The sequence below is a fragment of the Chenopodium album genome, chromosome 13 (genome assembly GCF_948465745.1).
Source record: "Chenopodium album chromosome 13, dcCheAlbu1.1, whole genome shotgun sequence".
NCBI classification, from domain to species: Eukaryota; Viridiplantae; Streptophyta; class Magnoliopsida; order Caryophyllales; family Amaranthaceae; genus Chenopodium; species Chenopodium album.
In genome coordinates, this window is record NC_137846.1 from 2891903 (window position 1) to 2915465 (window position 23563).

Below are 23563 nucleotides of genomic sequence, written 5' to 3' on the forward strand. Positions count from 1 at the left end.
AATCATAATCTTAGTATTAGGAAACTAGAAGGTAAAACCACATACTTAAGCCATATATAACTGATTAAAGCAAGATATGTGACAGGACATATGCGATAACTAATAGATTTTAAATTCGATCTTCAACAATTGGGAAGGAGACAGGACATACGCGATAACTAATTCACTATTAAGTGCAACCTTGGATCATCTGCTCCCATATATAATGTGGAAACAAAAAGAGGTGGAAGAGATATGCTGGACCTAATAGTTTGCCATCAAAAAGCTACTCGAGAAGTCATATTACTGGGTTTATAAATAGATGGATGGTAAGTTTTTATTTTTTATTTTTTTAAAAAATGGTAGTTATATTTTTTAAATTATTTATGGTAGTTTTCTTTAGAAAATTATTAAAGGGGTATTTTGGGAAAGTCAAATTTATCACCCAAAACCCACCTTTTACTTTATATATTACTATAGATAGATTCATGTGTGTTCATATAAGTTAAGAGACTCACGAAAATTCAAGCATGTTCATATATGTAATTTAACAAAATCAAACTTGTATTTTTTTTTTTTTTTGGAAAAGGAAGTATTTAGATGGCGCTTTTTTTAAAGGATGGTAGTTGTTTTCTACAGAAAAATTGAAGGGGTAGTTATGAATAATTGTATTCAGTTTATCAACCAAGAGGTTCCTTCAGTTTATATACTACTATAGATTACTATTTTAATTACCAAAGTGTAGACTAGCACCAATTATATTCAGTTTTTTATATGTATTGTACATCAGTGACAAAAGCACTACTTAAAGAAATTACGGAACAACACAACACATACACTTTTATATTAGATTAACAAAGACCACATGCAATGAGGAGTCCACAAAATTAAACTACTAGGTCACAGTACATTTTAACAAGGCCAAATTAACTACCAAACAAAGATCATAGATTATAGAAGACCGCAACTAGGTTTTGACACGCTACGTAGAAATTGAGTACATCAGCACCACCCCTCGTCGTGAATGGATGGATCATCAAGTAAGCCGGAATTAACCAACCAATTTCCGATGTAGTCATAGTCATCATCCGTTCCGGGTGACCATCCCTCCCTATCCGAGTGTGGTGATCGTCCGTTGTCGGGTGGTGAAGGTGGTGCGACGGCAGGCCCTGGCTGTCATTTAGAAGAAATGGATATAAAAATGAATATAACTATTTTGCGATTTAGTTAAGCGTCCGTCACACGTGGTAAAAGACCGTTAATTAAAAAAAATAAAAGCATATAAAAATTTACAATTCTCTTAAAGGGCATACCAAGATTTCTGCTGCCAAATTGAGCGAGTTCATTGAAGAAGATCTTGTGACGATTTGTGGTCGAGCTACCTTGTTCCACATAATCACTGCTCCACCAGCTCCGCAGTCACCACTTATCTGAATTTCGTAATTCCCACAGACACGTCGAACCACATCAAATTTTTGAAAATACCTAGCCCTTGCTTCAGTAATCACAATCAAGAAAGGATTGTAAGTGTCATAAATAGATCTAAAATTTTCCACGAAGGATTCCCTTTGCACATCACGTGCATTCCAGAGAACAACATGTCCCCTCTCCGGGAACACTGGTGTAGGAGGTCCAACCATATCCACATCCCCACAAACGAAAATGCGAAAGTACCTTATTGAGCTTTTTGTAGTCACACCAGAATACACATTGATTTGAATTGAAGCAATCCGTGTGAGGACTTTCATCACGTGAATTGAATTGGTGTTTGCTCCAAACATAATCTGTCTCAATTCTGTAGGAAGTGTGTATGTTGGGGTGATTTCAGCCTCAAAGGAGGGTTTTAAGTCAAAAATAGGAACAATGGGTTTTGGTACAAGCTCCCCTTCCGCAAATACATGGTTTTTGTACAACCATTTCACAAAAACACCCACACCCTTGTGCAGATAACCGTTGAGATCACTAAGAAGTGGGACGTAGGCTGGTAAAATTTTACCGTTCGGGAGCTTCATAACCCTCGCAGCATATGGGGAACGCTCCCTAGCATCATCACCGGCAACTATTTCTTCACGGATGGCATCGTCGCTAATTTTTGATTTTTCTAAACAAGCTTCAAATTCGTGTTGGAAATATTGTGTATGATTGAAATCAATTTCGGGAGAAAGGAACGGAATTAAGGGGTTAAAATACATTTGGGGTTGTTTCGGGTGCATTCTCACACCACGAATGAGACCAGTGTCACTACGCCTGGTGGAAGGGCATTGCCAGTACATTAGGGGAGGGCCGTGGTTAGGCATGATGTGGGAGGAATTGGTTTTGTTGGTTAAAGTTCTTAGTTTTCTTTTGATTAGAATGGTGGTGAATGGGTGATTGCAATAGACTAAGTTACTTAAAAATGGCATAAAAATTTGGATTGACCAATAAAAGAACAAGGCAAAAAAAAAAAAAAAAAAACTGGTATGTTGAAGCTTCTAGGATACGTATCTAAATCTCTGACAAAAAGGCACTTCCCCTCAAAACATTAACTACATCACATTTATTTAAAAAAAAATTTCGAGTAAACCTAGTTTCTCAAATTTATTTTGGAGTAGTACAAACCAAACTAACCTTATGTGAATAACTAGTAAACAATAATTACGTAAACACAATCACAACAACGGATTCATAATTATATTGCATCTACATCAAGATTTTATAAAAAACCCAAACTGATTTTAACATTGGAACGAGGTCATTAATTATAACGCAACCATTGACAAAGAGCTTTACGAATCAATCGATAGTAAGACGAGGTAAACAAACCAAATCAGATAAATGGAAGTTAAATTTAGTCAAATAAATCTGTTGTAGTAAAGTAAACTGGAAATGCATTAAACGAACCGAGTGTGTAATAATGTACGAGGCAACCGAATTCAAAAGTTGCTTTCAGAATCAAAGGAACGTGAAATGCTGTGAATACAACTATCTGAAATGCATTATAAATTTAAATGCAGTTGCATCGAAAAAAGATAATTGAGTCCAAAAATTAAATCTTTTACAACTTCAAACAAAGCTGTTTCACACAAATGAAAGTCATTAACTGGCTAAAGTCGGACGATCTAATCAAAATTAATGACCTAAGCCCTCTAGCTTATACAGATAAGGAAGTAGTGTCGAATCCACAGTGAAACATGTCTGTGTACTCCTAATTAACTATTACACTTGTTAAATTCGTAGTTAAATTCGTAAGGTAACCAATTTTTTTGTGAGTAAAATGTATGCAACGAATAATAAGAGTAAGGAGAATAAACAACGAAGAAATCAATAATATTAAAGCCTAGGGCATAGCAATTAAACAATCAATAGGAAACTAATTAAGCATTAACAACCATTAATCATAAAATTACCCCTTGATGATATTAAGTATTAGATCCTCATTAACCTTATAAAGAGAAATACTCAGACATGATTAAAGTTAAACAAATCATTGTAACTAAACAATAGAATTGAAGGAATAAAAATACTGAGTTTACTAAGAGATAAATCGTACCAAGACGCCGGAATTGCAATGGAGTTTAGGTACAATTGAAAATAAAGTATACAGAGTTAAAGTATAAGATCCTGTTCTTTTCCGTTGAAATTCAGTTCGGTTCAGTTCATTTCAATTCGTCTCAGTTAAGTTAAGTTCAGTTCAATTCTGCGCTTATGTATAATGATATTGCTAATGACATAAAGCCAAATTTCATTCTTTTAAGCTCTTATTACAACGACGACAACAACAACAAATAATAATAATAACAATAATAATAATAATAATTATTATTATTATTACTATCAATAAATATTATTAATAATAATAATGAATAAATAATAATAATAATAACAATTATACTAATAATAATAATAAATAATTAATTATAATAATAATAATACTAAATAATAATAATAACTATACCAATAATAATTACAATAATAATAATATACACATAGATATCGTAATATATAATCAAAGAGCACTAATCCGTAGCTAAAAATCACTAATTAATAAGTTCTCACTTCAGTTCAGTTCCATTTCAGCTCAGTTCAGTTCATTTCAGTTCAGTTGATTTCACTCAATCAGAACAGGCCATAAGTGAGGGAGAGAAGAAAATAAAAGTGGAGTGTAGAAAAGTGGAAAGAAGGTGTGTAACATTGCCTAAAAATTACATTAATACTAAGCAAGAATTATACGCTAAAGAAATGCATTCAACTAACCGAGAAATTAACGGACTTACCTAAAAGTTAAAGACATTCAAATTTGATTATTTTTTGAGTTCCTATTTCTCGTCCATCCTCTAGATGGTTTAAATAAAATATTGGCAAAGCTAAATGAGTTATGGAACCCTAATTATATAGGTCAAAAGAGAGGACATCGTTGTTAAATGAAATTGCAACAAAAACCACCGACAGAATAACGGTTATTGTAATAAAAAAAATAACCCAGACATGTAAATGGTTCCTAAATTGATTAATTCTTTGATGTTGCTTATATAAATGGATCTTCGATGATTGATTATTTGTTCAAATAGGAATCTACGAATACATTTAATGGTCGTTTGGAATTTAATATCATTATATATTGGATTATCTAATATATGTGTCCGTTTATGCTTCATCGAACAAAATACTTGGATGTATATATTTTTCCTACTTTGCTGCTCATATAACAATTTTTAAATCATTATATATGGGTTTAATTAAATTCGTATAATAAAAAACTAACTTTTATGTATAATAAAAAGCATTTAGAACTAATGGTTAAATGTCAATAATTTTTCTGATTAACTAATTTACGAAATAATATATAAAATATATGTACTCTATATTTCCGTGTATCGCACGGGACAAATCTATTTACTATAAAATCTAGATAAATAATTAATTTATGTGAGAAACTATTGGAAGGAGAGGGATCACTTTTATGACTTATTCAAAACGTCGAATGAAGTTACTTTTGTATTCCGGGTTTTAATTCAGTTTTACAAATAATAGCCAACTCCCTATTAATTTTGATATTAAAAAATTATTAATGACCGAAACAACGTACGACAGCAGACGGTTAAATCTACTAGTTAACGAAATGGATAAACCCGAATTCCACAATTAAAGGATTAGCCCGAATAAAATGAATAAAATGTACTCCAATAGAATAAGCTAATATTAAGCACATATGTATCCCAATTTGGTTATATAAAAGTCCGTATTATCTAGAGGGTTACTTGTTTTTTTATTTGTAACTTTGTTACCCGAATAATGCGTGCAGCTCTAGTATGGAAAATCTAGAAAATTTTAACATGTACATCTTAAGCAAAGATAATCACACTATATTGACAAGACAACACGAGTGTTCTATAACTTACAATCACCATTTTAGACGGTTGGAGGGGTCATTTGTCATGATAGTTGCAAGTTTCCAATGTTTAGGTCTGCTTTTGCTATCAAATCCCATATCCTATAGCATACATTCAGTACAATAGGGGTTTCATTACAGTATAAGTAGTACAGCATAGGTGTTAGTTTTCCCATACGCTTTTCAGTAATTTAGAAAAGTACATAGTACGGCCTTCATTTTAAAATTTCTAATGTATAAGCTAGATCTGTGAAAGCTTGTAAATGTAATATTGGATGCTAATTTATAATGTAATACACTCAAAGACTATATTTTGATTAATCAAAATTATTATCAAAAAATAATTTTGGATGCTGATTTATAATGTAATACACGCAAAGGCCATATTTAGATTAATGAAAATTATTATCAAAACGTAATATTGGATGCTGGCAGAATTGAAATGTAAATGTAGTAGTATTTAGTTTTAAAATTTATTTTTAATAAAAGAATCAAATTTTTTTTTTAATTTTTGTTACTGGCAGAATTGAGATTATTTCCACAACAGAAACATCTTGAAAAAAAAAATGGCATATAAATCAATAAATGTGGAAAATAGCTTAAATACTAAGAAACACAACTAGAATAATCCCCAACATAATTAATACAGCTGAAAAATTACAATAAATGTGTTCAATGGTTAGGCAATAACATAAAGTATTTATGAAGACATAAATACTAATAATACACAACAGTCCAAAAAATATGAGAGTAAAAACAAAACAAAATCGCTTACAAAGTTGTTAATAAATTACCCCTACTATACTTTACTAATTATCCCATTATCCCTTTACTATATCAATTAACCAAATTATTAGCGAGTAAAAAATAATACTTTAATCCCCGTTCTAGTTGTAGTAAATAATATTACCTCAATAGTGGAACCTTAAAAAATCGCACCACAAATTTGAACTAGTGGTTTTCCTTAATCTACTATGTTGCTTATACTCCGTAAACACGAATATAATGAAAACAATTTCACGTGTAATTTAATTTACCAATCATTTTAATAATTAAAAAAATTATATGTTGTCAAATTTTTACTAATAAATTAAATTATAATATATCAGAAAATCAAGAAAACATAAACAATGATTATTAATTTTTTAATTTTATACCATATGACCACTGCCTAATTTATAAGGGATGTTGATAAATTACCCTTAGTATTCTATGTCCTAATCACCAAACACCAAAGGGTTTTTTAGGGTAACTTGTTAGACCTTTGACCAAGTATTGTTTATATATAAGTAGTTCAACCACTGTAACCCATATCCTCTAAACCCTTTGCCTGATCATTGTTTTCATCTTTTCACCACCATGCCTAACCCAAGGGTTGCTTACACCAGGAGCCTCAACCGTTGCTTCCTATATTTCCACCCTCCTGAAGCTACTCATACCGAGCCCGATTTCAATTGCATGCTTTACCTTTCTCATGATGAAGCCAACAATCCTGAGTTCGTGTACAGGCAAACTATAGCCCAAATGATCCTCAATCCAAACGCATTCAACCCTCATTACTCCACTCTTAAAATGCGGCCTGACCACCTTCTAACAGTGACTAAACCAGCCCACATCCCTAGTTTTGAAGATTGTTACGCTTTACCAAATGAGGCAAAAACACTCATCAAGTGGTACTTGGAGAAGAAGAGCTTCATCCCTCGCAATTTACAACACCTGATTGACCCCAAGCCTGTTTTGGACTTGAACGTCCCACCTGTTAGGTTGTGCTTGGACACTGTCTACCTTTGCATGGGAACATTTACCGACGCATTTCAGGTGGTAGATGTTCCCTTGTTTGAGTGTTTGATAATCGTCCAAATTTACAAAGCTAAAAAATCTTGTAGGAGAGGGCCATTTCATATTGTAGCCTTTGATCCCGTTGTATGCCCAAATTGGGTACCTAATTTGGAGAATGTGCCACTAAACACTAGAATAGTGTGTTGGAATGTGCGTGGGATTGGGAGGGATTCTTTCTTGGAAAATTTTAATACCATGTATGGTGTTGTTGAACCATCAGTGGTTATCCTGTTAGAAACTAGACATTTCGATGAAAATGTTAACGAGGTTATTTCTCAGCTGCCCGTGCACTTCAGAGTACACACCTCGTTCATCCATTCATGCTCGGGTGGAACGGCTATACTGTATAAGGAAGAGCTGATCAAGATGGTGGGAAATCCTTTGTTTTCTAATTATTCATTAACTGATGTGGTCTTGCAGGTAAAAGTTTTAAATTAGCTTTGTAATTTAAAGTAATCATATTATTATTTGACTACTAATTTTCTTAATTCTACGACAGGGAAGAGAGTCAAGTCCTCCTAACCTGAAATTCATGTGCCCCAAGAAGCTGAAGACTATCAAGGAGTGTTGATGGTGATGAGTAGGGGCTATTTTAAGGGGCAGATTAGTGTATGAAGGTCCAGAAAAGGTGTTAAGCATTTTGTGAAATATTGAATTGTTAACACCCGGTTAAATGAATTAAGTATGTACTCAATTGATAATTAGTAGTAGTTAGTAGCACTTTGTAATATTTGGACTTGCTTTTGTATGAGTATGTATTAAGCCCCTATGATTAATTATAATATTATGAATGTATTAAGCCCCTATGATTAATTATAATATTATGAATGTGTTCGGTACTTAAATCATTTTTGATTTATTAATGTAAATAGATATCATATAAAATTTCACACTAATAGGACAGGACATATCATTAGAGTGATGAAGAATGATCGAAATACAGCATGCACTAATAAACCTAGCTGAACAAAAATGTTGAATACAAAATGTTGAATACAAGTAGTAGGAGTAATTCTGAAAAAGTTATTAAAAGGAATGAATACAAGTAGTAGGAGTAATTCTGAAAAAGTTGAATACAAAATGTTGAACAAAAAATGTTGTTAATAAGTACGTACATGAGTTTATAATTTTACAATGTAAATAATTATGATGCTCTCTTTAAATTTTTGTTATTTTTTAAATAATATATCAAATCTTTTCATTGTTTGCAAATATTTTAACCACCCTTGGTGACTTTTAAACTTGATTAACTTAGTTTTCTTTGATTAAAGAGAGTAACATTTCAACTATGAAATCAAATTGTTAAGTGAAAGTGAAAGTTTTTAAATCAAAGAGACGGGCTTAATTTTCTAAAACGTAGAAGCGTCTACAAGTCACAATTCCTTTTTGAAAGACTATGCTTAATTTTCTAATGCCTTGCGCTAAGAAGTCACAATTCCATAATTGATGACTATTTATAGTCACAATCTGATTTTGTATTCTAGATTGTGGAATTGTAACTTCTTTTATAAATCAAAATCGAATTGTGACTTATTAGAGCCAATAATTTTGGATGACTATGGTTAATTTTTTTAAAACATTAAAATATGCATTAGCCAAATTTTGTTTGGGGGGTTACCTTGATTAGTAATTCTGTAAAAGTTGAACAAAAAATGTTCAAAATGAATATTATAAAATAATTAATAATTTACTTTGATATAGTAAAATTATGAACTCACCTATTATAAATAGCTTGCTGTTGTGAAAATAGTAATTATATTCCAAATGACAATTCTAAGAGTATAGTAATACAAACATGATTTATACAAGTATCGAAAACAAAGATGCATTCGGTTAATGCTATTATAATCATAGTAGAGATTAAGGGTATAATATTTTTACAAGTAAAGACAAGATAGTTTTAACCTTGATAAAGTTTAAACATGATAAGGTGAATTCATTCCTGTCACAAATACACTTTTAATTACAGTTTTAACCTTGATATCGTTTAAAATTGATCCAATCCGATTTCAAGTCCGGATCCGATCGTAATTGATAATTCGTTTTTGGATTAAATTGGAAATCGACCTTTATCCAATAAATTATGCTTATAGCTAGACTCTATTAGTAGCTTGGGTGATGTGTTAGGCTAGTTGAGGTTTGTATTTGGCTCCAACTTTTGGCGCTCGTTTTGTATTTGGCGGTAATTTTTTTGGGTTCATTTCATGAGGTCCACTCAACCCCTCAGCCCTATATAAAATGTGGAAACAACAGACGTTGCTAGTAATAAGTTTCTCTGCCAGGAAACAACATGATAACCTCCACTAAAAAAAACAAGGTAACCGAAAGAAAACACAAACATAAAGCATGCAAGGCAAATAACAAAGAAATTCTTATACCAGCGATTATTATCAAACCGCTATTGGATGTCCCATCCAAACAGAAAAGGAGGCGATTGAAGTCGAAAAATTCAGGCAGGCCTAAAGGTCTCCTTGCGGTGGTCAAAAGTTGTGTTTTAAACAGTAGGGGGGAAGTTCCAATCAAGCTTGTAGACGCAAAATCTGCTGCTAAGGTTGTCTCTAAAGGTGGTGACTTTGGAGGGGATGTTGTGGTTATCCATGAGAATAACCAGGTCACTCCTGGATATTTACCGGAGTTGTCCGACATTGCACAATTGCCTGCCGCCTTAAAGATAGCTGCGAAATGGATTATCGCGATCCATGGGGGTGAAGGTGGTATTGGATTTGAAAACATCATCCCGGGAAGCATTACCAGTTTGATTGTTGGTGCTACCCCCACAATTCAGACCGCCGCAACCGCAATTCAGTCAACCCTTGTTACTATAGGTAATCACTCCATTAACTTTAATAGTTACAATGACTACAACCATTTATTTTTTACTAACTGTTGTGTATTACAACAAATATCTATTTCATCAAATTTAAACACTAGTGACCTAGTAGATGGTAAAAAAATCAATATTAGGTTGAGTATAGGGACAACTGATCAAGGCAGGTCAGGAACAATGTGTGGCCGGAATAAGTGGGTGGTGTGGAATTGCAAAAGCATGGCAAAAGAGACATTTTTAGAAGAGTTCGCTAATATTGTAGAATTACATATGCCAGACGTGGTAATGTTAACCGAAACAAGAGTGTCTGTACATATGGCCCGTGTGATATGTCATGGACTGCACCCGTTTGCGGTGTATGGATCTTCGAAGACTGTTGTAGATGGTGGTCATGCTATTGTTGTTTTCAGGAAGGAGAACACTCTGCAGTTAATCGATAGCTTTAGCGACACAAAGACATGGCAATTTATCAATTGATGTGCTATGCGGATAGGCAGAATGTGATAAGGTACTCAATAGGTTTAGCTGATGAATAGGCCTTTGCATTTGATGTAAGCTCAGTATGGTAATCGAAAAGTTTAGCTAGAATTTGTGACTGGGCCTTTTTATTTGATGTAAGCTCATCATTATAATAGAAATGTTAAGTTGACCTTTTTGAATAGGCCTATGTATTTTATGTAAGATCAATATTCTAATCCGAAGTTGAGTATGTTGGGCTTTTTGTTTTATTGTTCAGCTAGCATTGGATTATTTATTTTGGGCCACATGTATGCTACAAAAGGCAATAGTGTTGGGCCATATTAATGGGCCTTAACAAATCTGATTTAATTTTGGAAACCAAGTTACTGTGACAGAAGCAGAATTCTCATGGGCCAAATGTTTTGGGCCCATGTATGAACTTATTAATACTGACAACAAAAAAAAATCACTTGGTCAGTCAAATTGGTTAAGCTTCTTATTCAACGACGACTAAATACTTCTCACTTACAAAGTTCATTAATAACATTCAGCATGTGACGAATCATGATACACTTGGTGTAAGATATACTACAGGAATTCAGACCCGAGTAATGTTTACTAGCAACATGTTCCTTGACAGCTTGCATGCAGTGAGACCCTTCATGCAGGTGACGAATATATCATGATAGACTTGGTCTAAGTTCAACATCTAGCACAAACAACATAAGGTGAGACTATCATTAACTACTAGACATACACCTGGGACAGAAGATTAAGCATATAAACATATACTGCTACTTACCGGTCTGTTTAAAACGCTTATATCCGAAGTTATTGAATCCGCAGATAACAGCATCATCTGAGACCGAGCATTAGTTTTTAACGCAATACAAATCCGGTGCATCGAAGGATTGGAATCCGGCAGAAGAACCTACACAGCAAGAAATTATGAGAAAATACTATATCTTCAAAATATATTTACACTCTGACACGACTAAATGCTCACCTCAGACACTACCACTAACACTGGACATCTGGGGTTGAGGATGAATGCCGACAATGAAGGGATCAGAACTGTATTGTAATCTGCTGCCCCATCAAATGCTACCACATCAAGCTGCAAGAGAATATAAAAATTTACATATGCAACATCTCAATGACATAAACAGTTAACTAAGTATGTTGACAAATGCATGGTTTAATTTTAGACTCACAAATGCACGGGATAACAACAGGGGCCAATCACCGATCATGAACCACTTAGAACTTCTCATTACCTGTGAAAGATAAATTAACATAATCATATTAAGGCAATGAAAACACCAAAATCAAAATATCAGACACAAGAGTTTGCTAGCCCCTAACCACTGAAATCATATTCCGCAGCAAGGTCAGGGCTCCATCAGATAACAACCTGCATAGAGTAAACAAATGATATGCCTTATAGTTTAGAGTTATGAGTACCAAACCATTCATATGGACGAGTAGTTACTAATTACCTTCTCCATTTATCTACGTTACCAAGAAAAGGTATATAACCACACCTAACTGCTATTTTGCCGTGTGTTTGATTGAGTCCTTCATAAACAACTGCAGCAGCACTTCCAGTATCGATATCGTCTGAATTTTGGACTCCTTCGGGAGGACACTTTGAGGTTGAGGCTACTCTGCGTCGTTTAGGCGCAGCTACGCAATCAATATCATCTTCAATCTCAAACTTAGTTACAAGACCGGGTCCATCCGTATCTCTAGCTTGCCTTGGGTGAACCTCACCATAGGCAACGTCCAAAGTCTATAAAACACGCAATGTTTCCCAGGATTTAAAACACTATTGTAACATGGTAATCGTAAACTAAAATGAAATTTGAAATTGACATGATTATATACCCCTACACATCCAAAATCACCTCCATTAGGTGATCTGTCCTCCTTGCTAGCAACCGTTATCTCTTTCATCGTCCAAACCTTCAACCTAGGGAAAACACCCCATTGAACAGCCTCCCTATCAAGCCGGTCCAAGTAGAAAATCTGTCAAAAAAATAATCATTTCAGTTTGAAAACTAAGAACCAATTACATACAACAAATATATAACAATAAACGTACCACGGCAAATAAAATGCAGCCACCACATCCACCAGCATTCCCACAAGGATAAAATCTCCGAGCAAAGGACAGGACACTGGAAAGAAGCTTGGATAGCACCAGCGTGCACCAATCATATTGAGCAGCATCCATAGCACATGCGAGAGCAGGCACCAAGTCAGGAGCTAATGATGGTGACAAAGTAGGACACAGTAACATCTCCAATGCTATCAACAAGAAGAGTGTCTTGAATTCTTCCTCCTGGTTCTCTTCCCAATTACTCTCAAGCCTCTCCAACAACTCAGGGTACACCCGAATTCCTACAATATCAACAACCCTAGATTGTCCATTCTGGGAATGGCTCTTCCGTGTTGAACCATATTTCGCAATTATTTTATTAACCTTTTCCAGCTGTACCCTTTTTAAGTTTTTGCAAGACGGAAGTACCTTTGGCCCATTAGGGATGCCAAGTACCCAATTTACTTGATTTCTAGAAAGCCTTAAGCACCTACCATCAGGGGTTATTAGCATCTTACTAATCGGATCGATTCTGGTCATTAGCCAATAACCAAGCTGCCTTGGAAGATGCATGTCACCAGACAAATACAGTAGCCCTCCAAAACCCATTTCAGCAACCCACCGTCTCCTACGTGAGTCAAAGGTTTCACAAATCCTCGCAAAACTCTCCACGCGACAATTTGTGTTCGGTGGCTGTTACAGAAACAAGGAAAAGGTTACATGGACATCATAACAAGTTTAATGTCAAGATTGCTGGAAACATTGAACTTTTACCTTAGACCTCGCCTTAAAAAATTCCTTCAAAACTTCCCCTTTAGCTTTAACTTGCCCACCTACAGTCAAGCTATCATCCTACAGGTTGATTACAAATCAAAACGCATGAATGAAAGCCACCCATTTCAACACTGTGACCAGATAGGCTAGGCCTGAGGTAACAAAATTACCTTGAACATTGCCTGAAAAACAGGTTTGCTATCTTGCATCGTTTGGCCTAAAACAGTACCATTTCCACTAAATTAACATTGACCAAATCGAAGGTGAGAATAACTAGTAAACATTACACATTTTCAAACCATCACACGTTAACTTACATATTTCACCCACACAAAAGGTCTCAGGATATCCAAGTTCATTTCACTCAAACAAGAAGAAGAGATTCACAACAACAACAACATCAATAGAGAACAAACAAACAAAAAAAGCACATATAACTTGTTTTCAGGAAGGATGTATCATCTCATATTTCGTATTACAAGATAAAATAAACTATTATAACTCAAATTGCAGTTGAAACTTCGCCATAAACTAACCATGCAATTGAATTAATCTTCAATTGAAGTCAAAACTATGACATACAACAATAACATTTTCAACTTCAAAGTTAATGTAACTACTACAGAAACACGATTGGTTTTAGAAAGTGGAGTAAATTAACTCAATTGATCTTAAAATGAATTAATATGTAAAGTGTGAATTAATATGTAAAGTGAATTTATCTTCAACTGAATTGATGGAAGCAAATGTTAAGTTGAAGAGGCTAATCCACATTCCACAACAAAACTACAGAAACTAATGCCACAAAACACGGTAATTACGAATATAATTCACTAACCTTTGTTCGTTGTTTGATACACTCTGGCGACTCGCGGCGTACAAAGGAATGAACACAACAATTCCGGTAAGAGCTGCTCAAACTGAATCGAATTCCGGCCACCCCTGTGTTATCACAAACAGAGAAGCTAACAACGTTTCAGCTACAACTTCGGAATGTCAGAATATCAAGTAATACCAGTTTTTGCTAATATCGCCGTTGGAAAATCAGAATGTCAGAATTCGATTGAGGTGCGAAGAAGAAAATCGGAGAGAATGTCGAATTAGGGTTTTCAACGCGAAATTTTCCCCCAAATTTGAAAGACGGACGTTAGAGCTTTGACTAGTCAGACGTTAATCTGACTAGACATCACGTCTGCCAGGTCATCCCAACGTTTTGGGGGTTAATTGGTTTAAAGACTTTATTACCCCTTACTTTAATAGCGAAAAAACCGTTTTGCCCGCTGATTTACAAACGAAACGCATCAGCCTGATCAACATGAATTTACTCCAACCATATGTCCATATTGACTAGTTGGAGACTTGGAGTAATATGTCACATGTGTAAAAATGCAACAAGACAAATAGGACAAATGACTAAATACTTAATGTTAATTGTCGTTGTTGTTGTTGTTTTTTTTTTTTTTTTTTTTTTTAATGATATACGAAGTATATTTGAATGTTATACCTCGTAATTACTCTAGTTAAGGGTATATTATTGTTTTTAATTTTTTTTAAGGGATTATTTTTAATGTTTTTTAAGAAGAAGGATTAGTAGTTAAGTAAAGTGCTGAACCTAGGAATGTTCGTTTGGGAAAAATAATTATCTAGATGTATGACATGGAAAATACGAACTTATCCCTCTAATCCCCTATTCGAAAAGTCAAAGTAACCCGTGATTTTATCTCTTTTATTTATTTATTTGTTTTTTTTTTTTTAATCTCTTTTATAAATATCGTAAATACAATAATTTCATAGCCTTACCCAGAACTATTGCATTTTTAAGAGAGAGAAAAAAAAAATATTTACTCGTATATAAAAAAATGTCGACCGACCCGATTGTTGGAGGTATCAAGCAGACAGAAGGATCAGAGAACAGTTTGGAAATCGAAACCCTTGCTAAATTTGCTGTTGATGAACACAACAAAAAAGAAGTTTGTTTTTCTCTCTTTAAATTCATACAGTATTATGTTTAATTTTTAAGCAACTTTTTGATATTATGTTAATATTCCTTTTTTTATGCAGTATTTATATTTGAAATTTTGTTTATGATGTCGATTTTTGCATCATAATTGTACTCAGATTGTGTGTTTATGCGAAATTTAATCGTTTCAATTGTAACTTTGTGTATACTATAATACTGTATAGATATTATATTGCCTTTGTTCTAATTTTAATTTTGATTTAAAATTTGGTAAATTTACTCTGTATTTATTGAATTTTATCCAATTTTAATTGAGGTAGATGTTTTCACGAAAAAAAAGAAGGTAAATGTTGATTTATGAGTCATTGAGATTATACTGTATAATAAAAAAAGTCATTGACTTATAAGTAACAATTGATTGGTGATCTTGTTCCTTAATTGTTAAGGGCTTGTTTGTCATCATTTTTTGTTTTCAGTTTCCTGTTTTTTTGAAAACCGAAAACAAAAAACAGAAAACAAGAAAAAGATGTTTCCACTTTTATGTTGTCAGATTTCAAAACAATCATGATTTTACTAAGTTTAAATAATTTTTGATTCATTATGGGACATATATCATATATTTTTAAAAAACAAAAAACCAAAAAAAGAAAACCATAGCAATGCCAAACGAACCCTAAATAAGTGGTTTGTTGATTTTATTCGTGGATTTTTGATCGGGGTAAATCTGTCTTTATGATGCTTTGACTTTTAGGGAGTGCACTGTGCTGAGCATTTAGACAGTTAGTTGATTAGTTTATATATTGAAATATAAAGAGGATCATCATCTCCCACGGGAGGGACTAAGGAGTGACTTGTGTTCGATTCTCATCTCACCCCTCCTGTGATAGGAGGGGCACCCCCTATATGGATTTACTTTATTTTTTGTATTATTTTTAAATATACGAGACTAAAGATATTGTTGATCATAAAATTATGAAGAACTCAAATGGGACAAACATTTAAAGAGATTTGATTATGCTATACTATGCAGTTGGAACTTGGTAGAATTGAATTCTAAGTTATTGATAATATTGAAAGTTCTATACAAAAAAGCTTTTTTTTGTCGATTATATATTGGATGGATGGTTATGTAGGATCAATTAGTTTGTATTCTCAGGATTCTTTAACCTGTGGGTTGAACTTGAATCAGATATAGAGTAAATTTGTTTGGACAATTTTGGGGTGGCATCATATTCAAGATAATTGACAATTTGTATTATTTTTCCGCAGAATGCTTTGCTCGAATTTCAGAGGGTCATAAACACTAAGGAACAGGTTGTTGCTGGTACTCTGTACTATATTACTCTTGAGGCAACTGATGGTGACAAAAAGAAGGTTTATGAAGCAAAAGTGTGGGTTAAGCCATGGTTGAACTTCAAGGAAGTGCAGGAATTTAAGTATGTGGGCGATGCTGATGCCCCAGCAGATGGTTCCAGCAGCTAGATTGCCTAGGTATGTACTCGATTCTATTGTTCTATATGCTTCATCTTACAAGGGTAACTGCCCCCATGATTTGAATCTTATTTCATGATTGGCAATCCGCCCTGCTGTAATGCTGTTTGTCTATATATGTTGTCTTCTGGAATTTTCATTTTATGCTCAAGTCTAGAAAGATAAAGGTATATATGAGTAGTTCATTATGCTACATTGCATGTTGTTTGTTATCGTTTTTTAATTTTTTGTTTGAAACTGAGTTTTTTTGCACTAGTTTTTCAGAACTCAGAAGTAGCCGCTGACATGCCATTTCTATTTTATGGATTAGGGACTGGAAGGGTTGGCTTCTGATTTGAAAAATCTGCAATGAGTCATGGATCATTCTGTATTGTCTAGTTTTTAACTGATGTAAAGTTTATAATTTGAAACTTGAGAGGGGTGTTTAATCCTGCAAAATATTGATATCGTCAGTCTTCTTATGTCTGAACTAGAAATTTGTCCTGCCATCACTTGGTTTTGGCATAGTTAAAGCCTTCCTTAGACCTTAGTACATGACTACATGGATTTTTTTTCTTCTTCTTCCGTTGGATTCGTATATTGTATCACCTGATTTCTTTCCTGTGCTAGTCATAGTTCCAAACTGATCTAAACTTCTGTTTCTGTAATTTTACTGAAGTTTTCCTCTTACAGGTCTCTGATGAATGTACTCAGTTGCTTTTGGGAATATTGCGCCTGCTAATACCTGTTTGAGTGAATGATATCTATACAATCACTCTTTCTAAATAAGCTGTAACGTTGCACCCTTTTAATTCAATGACGATTCATGGATTGAATATTGTTCTGAACTCTGTTCCATGTGTCAATCTATATTATTATGGTACCAAATATTGTGCAAATTTTTTCTTTGTTTCTCAGTAGCTTGCTTTCAAAATCATTATGTTTCTGTATGTTAATAATGTTCGGTTTCTGCAATTTGCTTTACATTTCGATCAGCTTGAATTATCATTGAAAAAAAAGGTGATTTCTTTAGTTTTGTCCTATAAGTAATCAGAGATATATACAATGCATAACATGATAATTAATAGTTAGCCTTGATTCTAGGAACAGTTACTATATTCTAAGCAACAATATACAAAGGGGCCGTTTGGTTGGGGGTATTCAACAAAGGCAATGAGAATCAACTACCATGAATCTCTTTGTTGATGTTTGATAGACAAATTCAATCATTTCTTTTACCCCTTCCATTACCCCATTTTCCTCTATCTTCATTCCCCCCCCCCCCCCCCTCCAAAGGAATCACCCAAACCCTCAAACACTTCTTTGGCCAACTACCTTGACCAACTTTCTAACTACCTTGACCACCCTTGAAAACACCAACTGACCACCGACACCACTGCCCAGCCACCAAAAACATCGGCCAGACATCAACACCACCTCCCAACCGCCACCAAAAACATTGGCCAGACATCAACACCACCTCCCAACCGCCACCAGAATCACCGCCTAGCCACCGGAAACATCGCCCAAACACTCACCACCGCACAACCACCATCCTTCCCCGCCGAAACCACCCAAAACCACCAAGGAATAAAACCCATCCACACCCAAAACCACCCAAAACCCACTCGGAAAAAACCCACCCTCCTCGAAACCACCCAAATCCATCCGAAAATAACTTTACACCCACCACGTTCGCCGCCTATTACCCTAAAAAACCACCATGAAAACCACCCAAAAAACCCTAACCATCTCAATAAACAACCCAAACCACCCCATAAACAACCTCAAACACCCAAATAAACAACCCTTAACACCTTAAAAACAAACAAACTACTAGATCTACAAAAAAAAAATTAAAATAAAGAGAGAGAGAGAAGGACGACATGGGTACGGTAGGCGGTGGGTATTAGAGTCGGACGATGAGACAGTAGAGGATAAAGGGGTGGCAGTGTTGACGGCTTGAGGACTAACAATTGCAATGGTGGTGGTGGAGAACAATAGTGGTGGTGGTGGAGAATGCTGGTGCTTCATATTTTATTCCCATTCTTTTTTAATAAAACAAACAACACATTATAAATGGGGGAGTTGCTTTCCTTTCTCTCTCATTCCCTTTCCTAATGTGTTTCCCTTTCCCCTCTACCAACCAAACGACCCCTAAGTCTAATGTAATTATGTAGCTGATAGTAAATCAGTCCTGGAATCATGCTAGAAGATATGGTAACCGTTCCTGGAAGCAAGGTTTATTATCATGTTGTACATTATATATGTTTCTGATTACACTAATGACAGAAAACTCAAGGGATTACCTTATTGTATAACAATCGGCAATCACGCTCTAGTCATTAAGCAAAAAACGTTGAACTACAATTCAGGGCCAAGATGGCTGTAAGAATGAAAATAATTAATGCAACTGGCACAATGATGAATATAATCAATATATAGAAGTCAAACACAGCCATTCCTGTTACTCTGTTGGCCTATTGTATATACTTCGTATCATGTCATCCTTCAGTCTCCGTAGCATTGGGGTCGTTCACCTTTACGTGGCAACTGAAGCTGTTTAGTTTTTACCCTGCAAACACCACCAGGCAGCAAGCAGTACACAGGTGCTTGGAGAAGATCAAGAAACGGAGGTAGTACTCCGTATTATATAATGATTACAAATATATACATTTAATGGAAAATTACGCACATGAATAGGATCATTTAACCACAAAAGATCAAGTTTAAGAGTTTGATTAATGCATCAAAAAATGGCTTACTTTTAAAGTTCAATAGCACGTACATAAGATTGTAACTTTGTAAGAAGACGTGCCAACTTATGTATTCTGAACTCCAATGCTAGAAGTTCAACATTTATTTTTTTCCTCTCTGCTTTGAATCTAGCATTTTTCCATTGTTAGCGAACCATGTAAAATATTGGTATACGTTCTTATTAGTAGATTAAATAGTTTATTTTGCATTTGTTCTAGCATAGTGTGGAGCAATTTTCACTCGTAAACTGTAAGCCTGTAAGTGATGTATAATTGCATAAGTTGTCATAATCATGCATACGTGAACATCGAATCCTTGAGAATAAAGGAATTATTTAGAAAAGAATTCCCTCCCCTTATTTTTTTTTTTTTTTAAGAACTTCATACAAGAATATGAATTTTTAGAGGAAAAGAAAAAACATGTATATGAATATATGGATAATATCAATTTTATTATTCTCCTTTCTACTTCCCCATTCAAAGAGAATATTTATAAATGGCCCTAATAGTATATTTCAAGTTTAAGCTAAGGCATGTTTCAAAAAAAAAAAAAAGTTTAAGCTAAGGCATTTGATGTTCAATAAAAAACCATGCGTAACGCCAATAATTTATGCTTTCAAATACTCTATCACATCCCCACACACGAGAGCCCGTTTGGACTAGAAGTGTGGATGCAACATAGACCCTCATCATACCCAACGCTTAATATTCCACTTGGAAGTGGGAGGGGGGATGGATGAGATTCGAACCTGTGACCTTTATATCACGCTGGCTCCGATACCAAGTCAACCAAAAGCTTAAACTTATGGTTAAGTCCCAGAAATATATTTTATACTCTATTACAACTATACTAGTATCTTATTATCTTTTAATAATTTCATACTATATGTCAATATGACATGCATGATTTTTTAAAAAAATTTTTTATCAATATTTAATTTTTCATTTTAAAAAGTTATTCTTATTCTTTTTATCATTTTAATTTTATTGTTTATTTTATTTTCTACATGACAATAGTATTATGGGTTTTATCTCGATCTCTGAATGCATGAGTACGCAACCTTTTCCTCATTTCCACTATAAATTCACCATTATTGGCACAAAGGGTATTTCATTGCAAAGCAGAAGCTTTTATTTATCAATTACAAGACTTAAGGTATGTATGTATTTGTTTCTTTCAATAATTGATTTTTTTAGAAATTATTACTCATACTATTATTATTATTTTATATAGCTATGGATTGCATTTATTTTTTCTTCTAGCATTCATGTATGCACTACACAGCTACTATATATACAAATTAGCAACACCTTTTGTATACACTCGAATACACATAGAGGTTGTACATAGGTGCACACAAAGTTAGTTCTTGCTCATTCGATTTTTTTTTTAAATGCTCATTTTAAGATTTATAATGTATAAAAATAAAAAAAAATATTAAATGAACAGAAAATACTACCTTTGAGTGCACCTTGCACCAGCTAGAATGTATATATATATATATATATATATATATATATATATATATATATATATATATATATATATATATATATATATATATAATATAGTGTTATATATGGCCATTTTACTTGGTAATTTAACGCGTACTTTTGGAATAAAGCAGCAGCTAGCTAAGGAAGGTAATTAATTTAACAATGGCTTCGGCGGTGCAACAAGTTGGTGGCATGGCGAATGAACTATCAAACAAAGAGAGAGCAATAATCGAAGAGGCGATGAAGGAGGCGCAATCTGTCCTAGAAAACAACATGACAAGCCAAGATCAGCTGGTATTAGTGACAGGAGTTATGAAGAATAGCCAGTCTCGCGCTTTAAGGCTTAACAAAACCTATAGCTGGACAGGAAATTTCATAGCCAAACCTTCTGAGACAATGAGTGAGGGTAAAGCTGCGTTCGTGCACGAGGGCGCGGCTTGGCAAGGAAACCTCCCTGTGGTTGTTGGCTCTAAGGGTGTTGTGATATATGGTCACTATGACAGGGCTCTTCCTCAGCTTGGATGGCTCTTGGCTTGGGACAAAACTGGCAAAATTAACAAGGTTTGTACTATTACATCGTTTAATTGGCACGTATTCTATTATTTTTCTCTCTATTTATTTCTAAATGATAATGAAAATGGAATCTAATACTCTAGCTATCGATAATTCTATAAGAAACACCATACTCGTGAGTTATTTGATTATCAGTCTAGATATTGTGAAGTTTTACAATATCAACTTTTTACCGTATAATTTTTAAAATACTGAACTTATTTGAGGATTGAAAAATACTTACGAGTAGAGGTTATAAAACAATCAGGTCGGGCCTTAACATAATACCTCATGTCCAAACCTGCACAAAAAGTAACAGACTTATTGGAACAAAGTGAGATTTTCAGCCGGGTTTGGGCTTTTTAACTAAAAATGCACTTTAGGCTTGCCCAAACCCAGCTAATTTTTGGGCCAGATCCGGCCGAGCTAGCGGGTCAGGCTGACGTTGATCACCTCTACTTACGAGTGAAACAAAATGAACTATGATTTAGAAATGGGCGGAGTAGAATAAAATCGGGTCTAAGTCAAATGATTAATTGTTTTTGTTGTAGGTGTATGTTGAAGCTGGAGAGCTAAACAGGCTCATGAATCTGGATCTGACTGTAGTAGAACAAAAACTGGATGCTTCTCACGACGTAAGCCGGTACTGGGACAGCGAAACAGGTGCTGCTGCAGTTGCTGAAATTAAGAACCATGGTGATAACATGGCTTTGGTTGGTGCTAGCTTTGATTTGCTTATCAATGGCAAAAAACCAGCACCAGTGACATTAAAAACTTGTACTCCGTCTGCTTAATTATCTAATTAACAATCAAATGGGCACTTAAACTTGAATAATTAACCTGCATCTTGTAATTAATATACACGATGTAGCTATTAATAATATCTACTATACGAATCAATAAGAAATGCCCCCCCTCCCTCTGAAAATTGAAATATTTATTCCAATTGAAACATACGTCATGTATTATTTCTCAGTTCTATATTAATTACTTGTACAACGTTTTACGAGTATTAATTCATAAATTACTTTAATTTTGACCTTTTTTCCCCTTAATTACAACGTTTATCTAATAAATGCCAAAATTATTAAGGCTTTTGACAAATCCAATACTTCAACAATTCCCCTCAATGGAAGCTTGAGCAAAAGAAGATAAAGATGAAATGCTCAGCGACAATGTATATGCAATATTAAAAATAAAGACATTAACATAAGGCTCTATTTAATTACATACGCCTCCACCAAGAAAATTTCAATTATTATCATACATACCAACATACATATTACATATACACCTATTGTGTCTAATTTTGGGAAATCTCAACCAATATATACTAATCCTTTTCAATTTTTCACTATTAAAAATAAAGTTATAAGGTTCCTTATTCTCACACATTCTTCAATAAAAGATACTACTCTGATTTCTATCATGTCTACATTTTCAACAATTAATATATACTTGTATACCGTACCGTATCTTCTCACACATTTATATTTCAATAAGATAATAACTAATTGTCATCTAGAATTCTAGATTAACATATGTTTAGTTGATTACATATGTTATACACTTATACGAGTAGATGAAAAAAAGTATACCTTAATGCAGTGACTGAAAGAAGACATGCTTTTAATTGCATATATAGAGGGGTGAGTGAAACTCGTACATTAGTAGTATAGGATCGGATCTACTCGTAATTACTTAGCAATTGGTAAGGAATAAAAGAAGGGGTAAAAACGGAAAGAATAACTTTATATTGTAAAATCATATAGATAGGTTTTTTATTCTTTATTGTCGTCAATGCTTCGTTCTATAGCGCTCTTGATGTTTTATGTTGCCATGTTGGTCCTATTTTTCTTGCACGGATTCTACATGTGTTGTATACAAGACTTATAAGATTAATAGCATTTAAAAGGTAGGCTTATTACATGAATTATTTTAATTCCCCCAAACAAAAATATTTTTTATGTCAATGTTGTTG

At 34.0% G+C, this 23563-nt stretch overlaps 2 protein-coding genes across 3 annotated transcripts; both read left to right on the forward strand.

Annotated features, from left to right (window-relative positions):
• Positions 1 to 15136: 15136 nt before the first annotated feature.
• On the forward strand, positions 15137 to 17665 carry LOC145574243 (cysteine proteinase inhibitor A-like). 2 transcript variants are annotated; one of them, XM_081631991.1, is made up of 3 exons: positions 15137 to 15317; positions 16577 to 16798; positions 17457 to 17665. In XM_081631991.1, exons 1-2 carry the CDS (start codon positions 15207 to 15209, stop codon positions 16787 to 16789), a joined length of 324 nt encoding a protein of 107 aa, XP_081488117.1. In that variant the 5' UTR covers positions 15137 to 15206; the 3' UTR covers positions 16790 to 16798; positions 17457 to 17665. The 2 variants fall into 2 exon arrangements, with proteins under 2 accessions (XP_081488117.1, XP_081488116.1); XM_081631990.1 differs by having other exon boundaries at positions 15138 to 15317; positions 17471 to 17665.
• A 2869-nt stretch (positions 17666 to 20534) lies between these two features.
• LOC145574244 (uncharacterized) lies at positions 20535 to 22563 on the forward strand. The gene is made up of 3 exons (XM_081631992.1): positions 20535 to 20689; positions 21162 to 21591; positions 22134 to 22563. Exons 2-3 carry the CDS (start codon positions 21193 to 21195, stop codon positions 22374 to 22376), a joined length of 642 nt encoding a protein of 213 aa, XP_081488118.1. The 5' UTR covers positions 20535 to 20689; positions 21162 to 21192; the 3' UTR covers positions 22377 to 22563.
• The last annotated feature ends 1000 nt before the right edge of the window (positions 22564 to 23563 follow it).

What these genes read in the sequence shown, in the direction of transcription:
- LOC145574244 (XM_081631992.1), top strand. Translation starts at nt 21,193, where the DNA reads ATGGCTTCGGCGGTGCAACAAGTTGGTGGCATGGCGAATGAACTATCA. An exon ending in AAACTGGCAAAATTAACAAG is followed by an intron (nt 21,592 to 22,133) that starts GTTTGTACTATT and finishes TTTTTGTTGTAG; the next exon opens with GTGTATGTTGAAGCTGGAGA.
- LOC145574243 (XM_081631991.1), top strand. Translation starts at nt 15,207, where the DNA reads ATGTCGACCGACCCGATTGTTGGAGGTATCAAGCAGACAGAAGGATCA. An exon ending in ATGAACACAACAAAAAAGAA is followed by an intron (nt 15,318 to 16,576) that starts GTTTGTTTTTCT and finishes ATTTTTCCGCAG; the next exon opens with AATGCTTTGCTCGAATTTCA.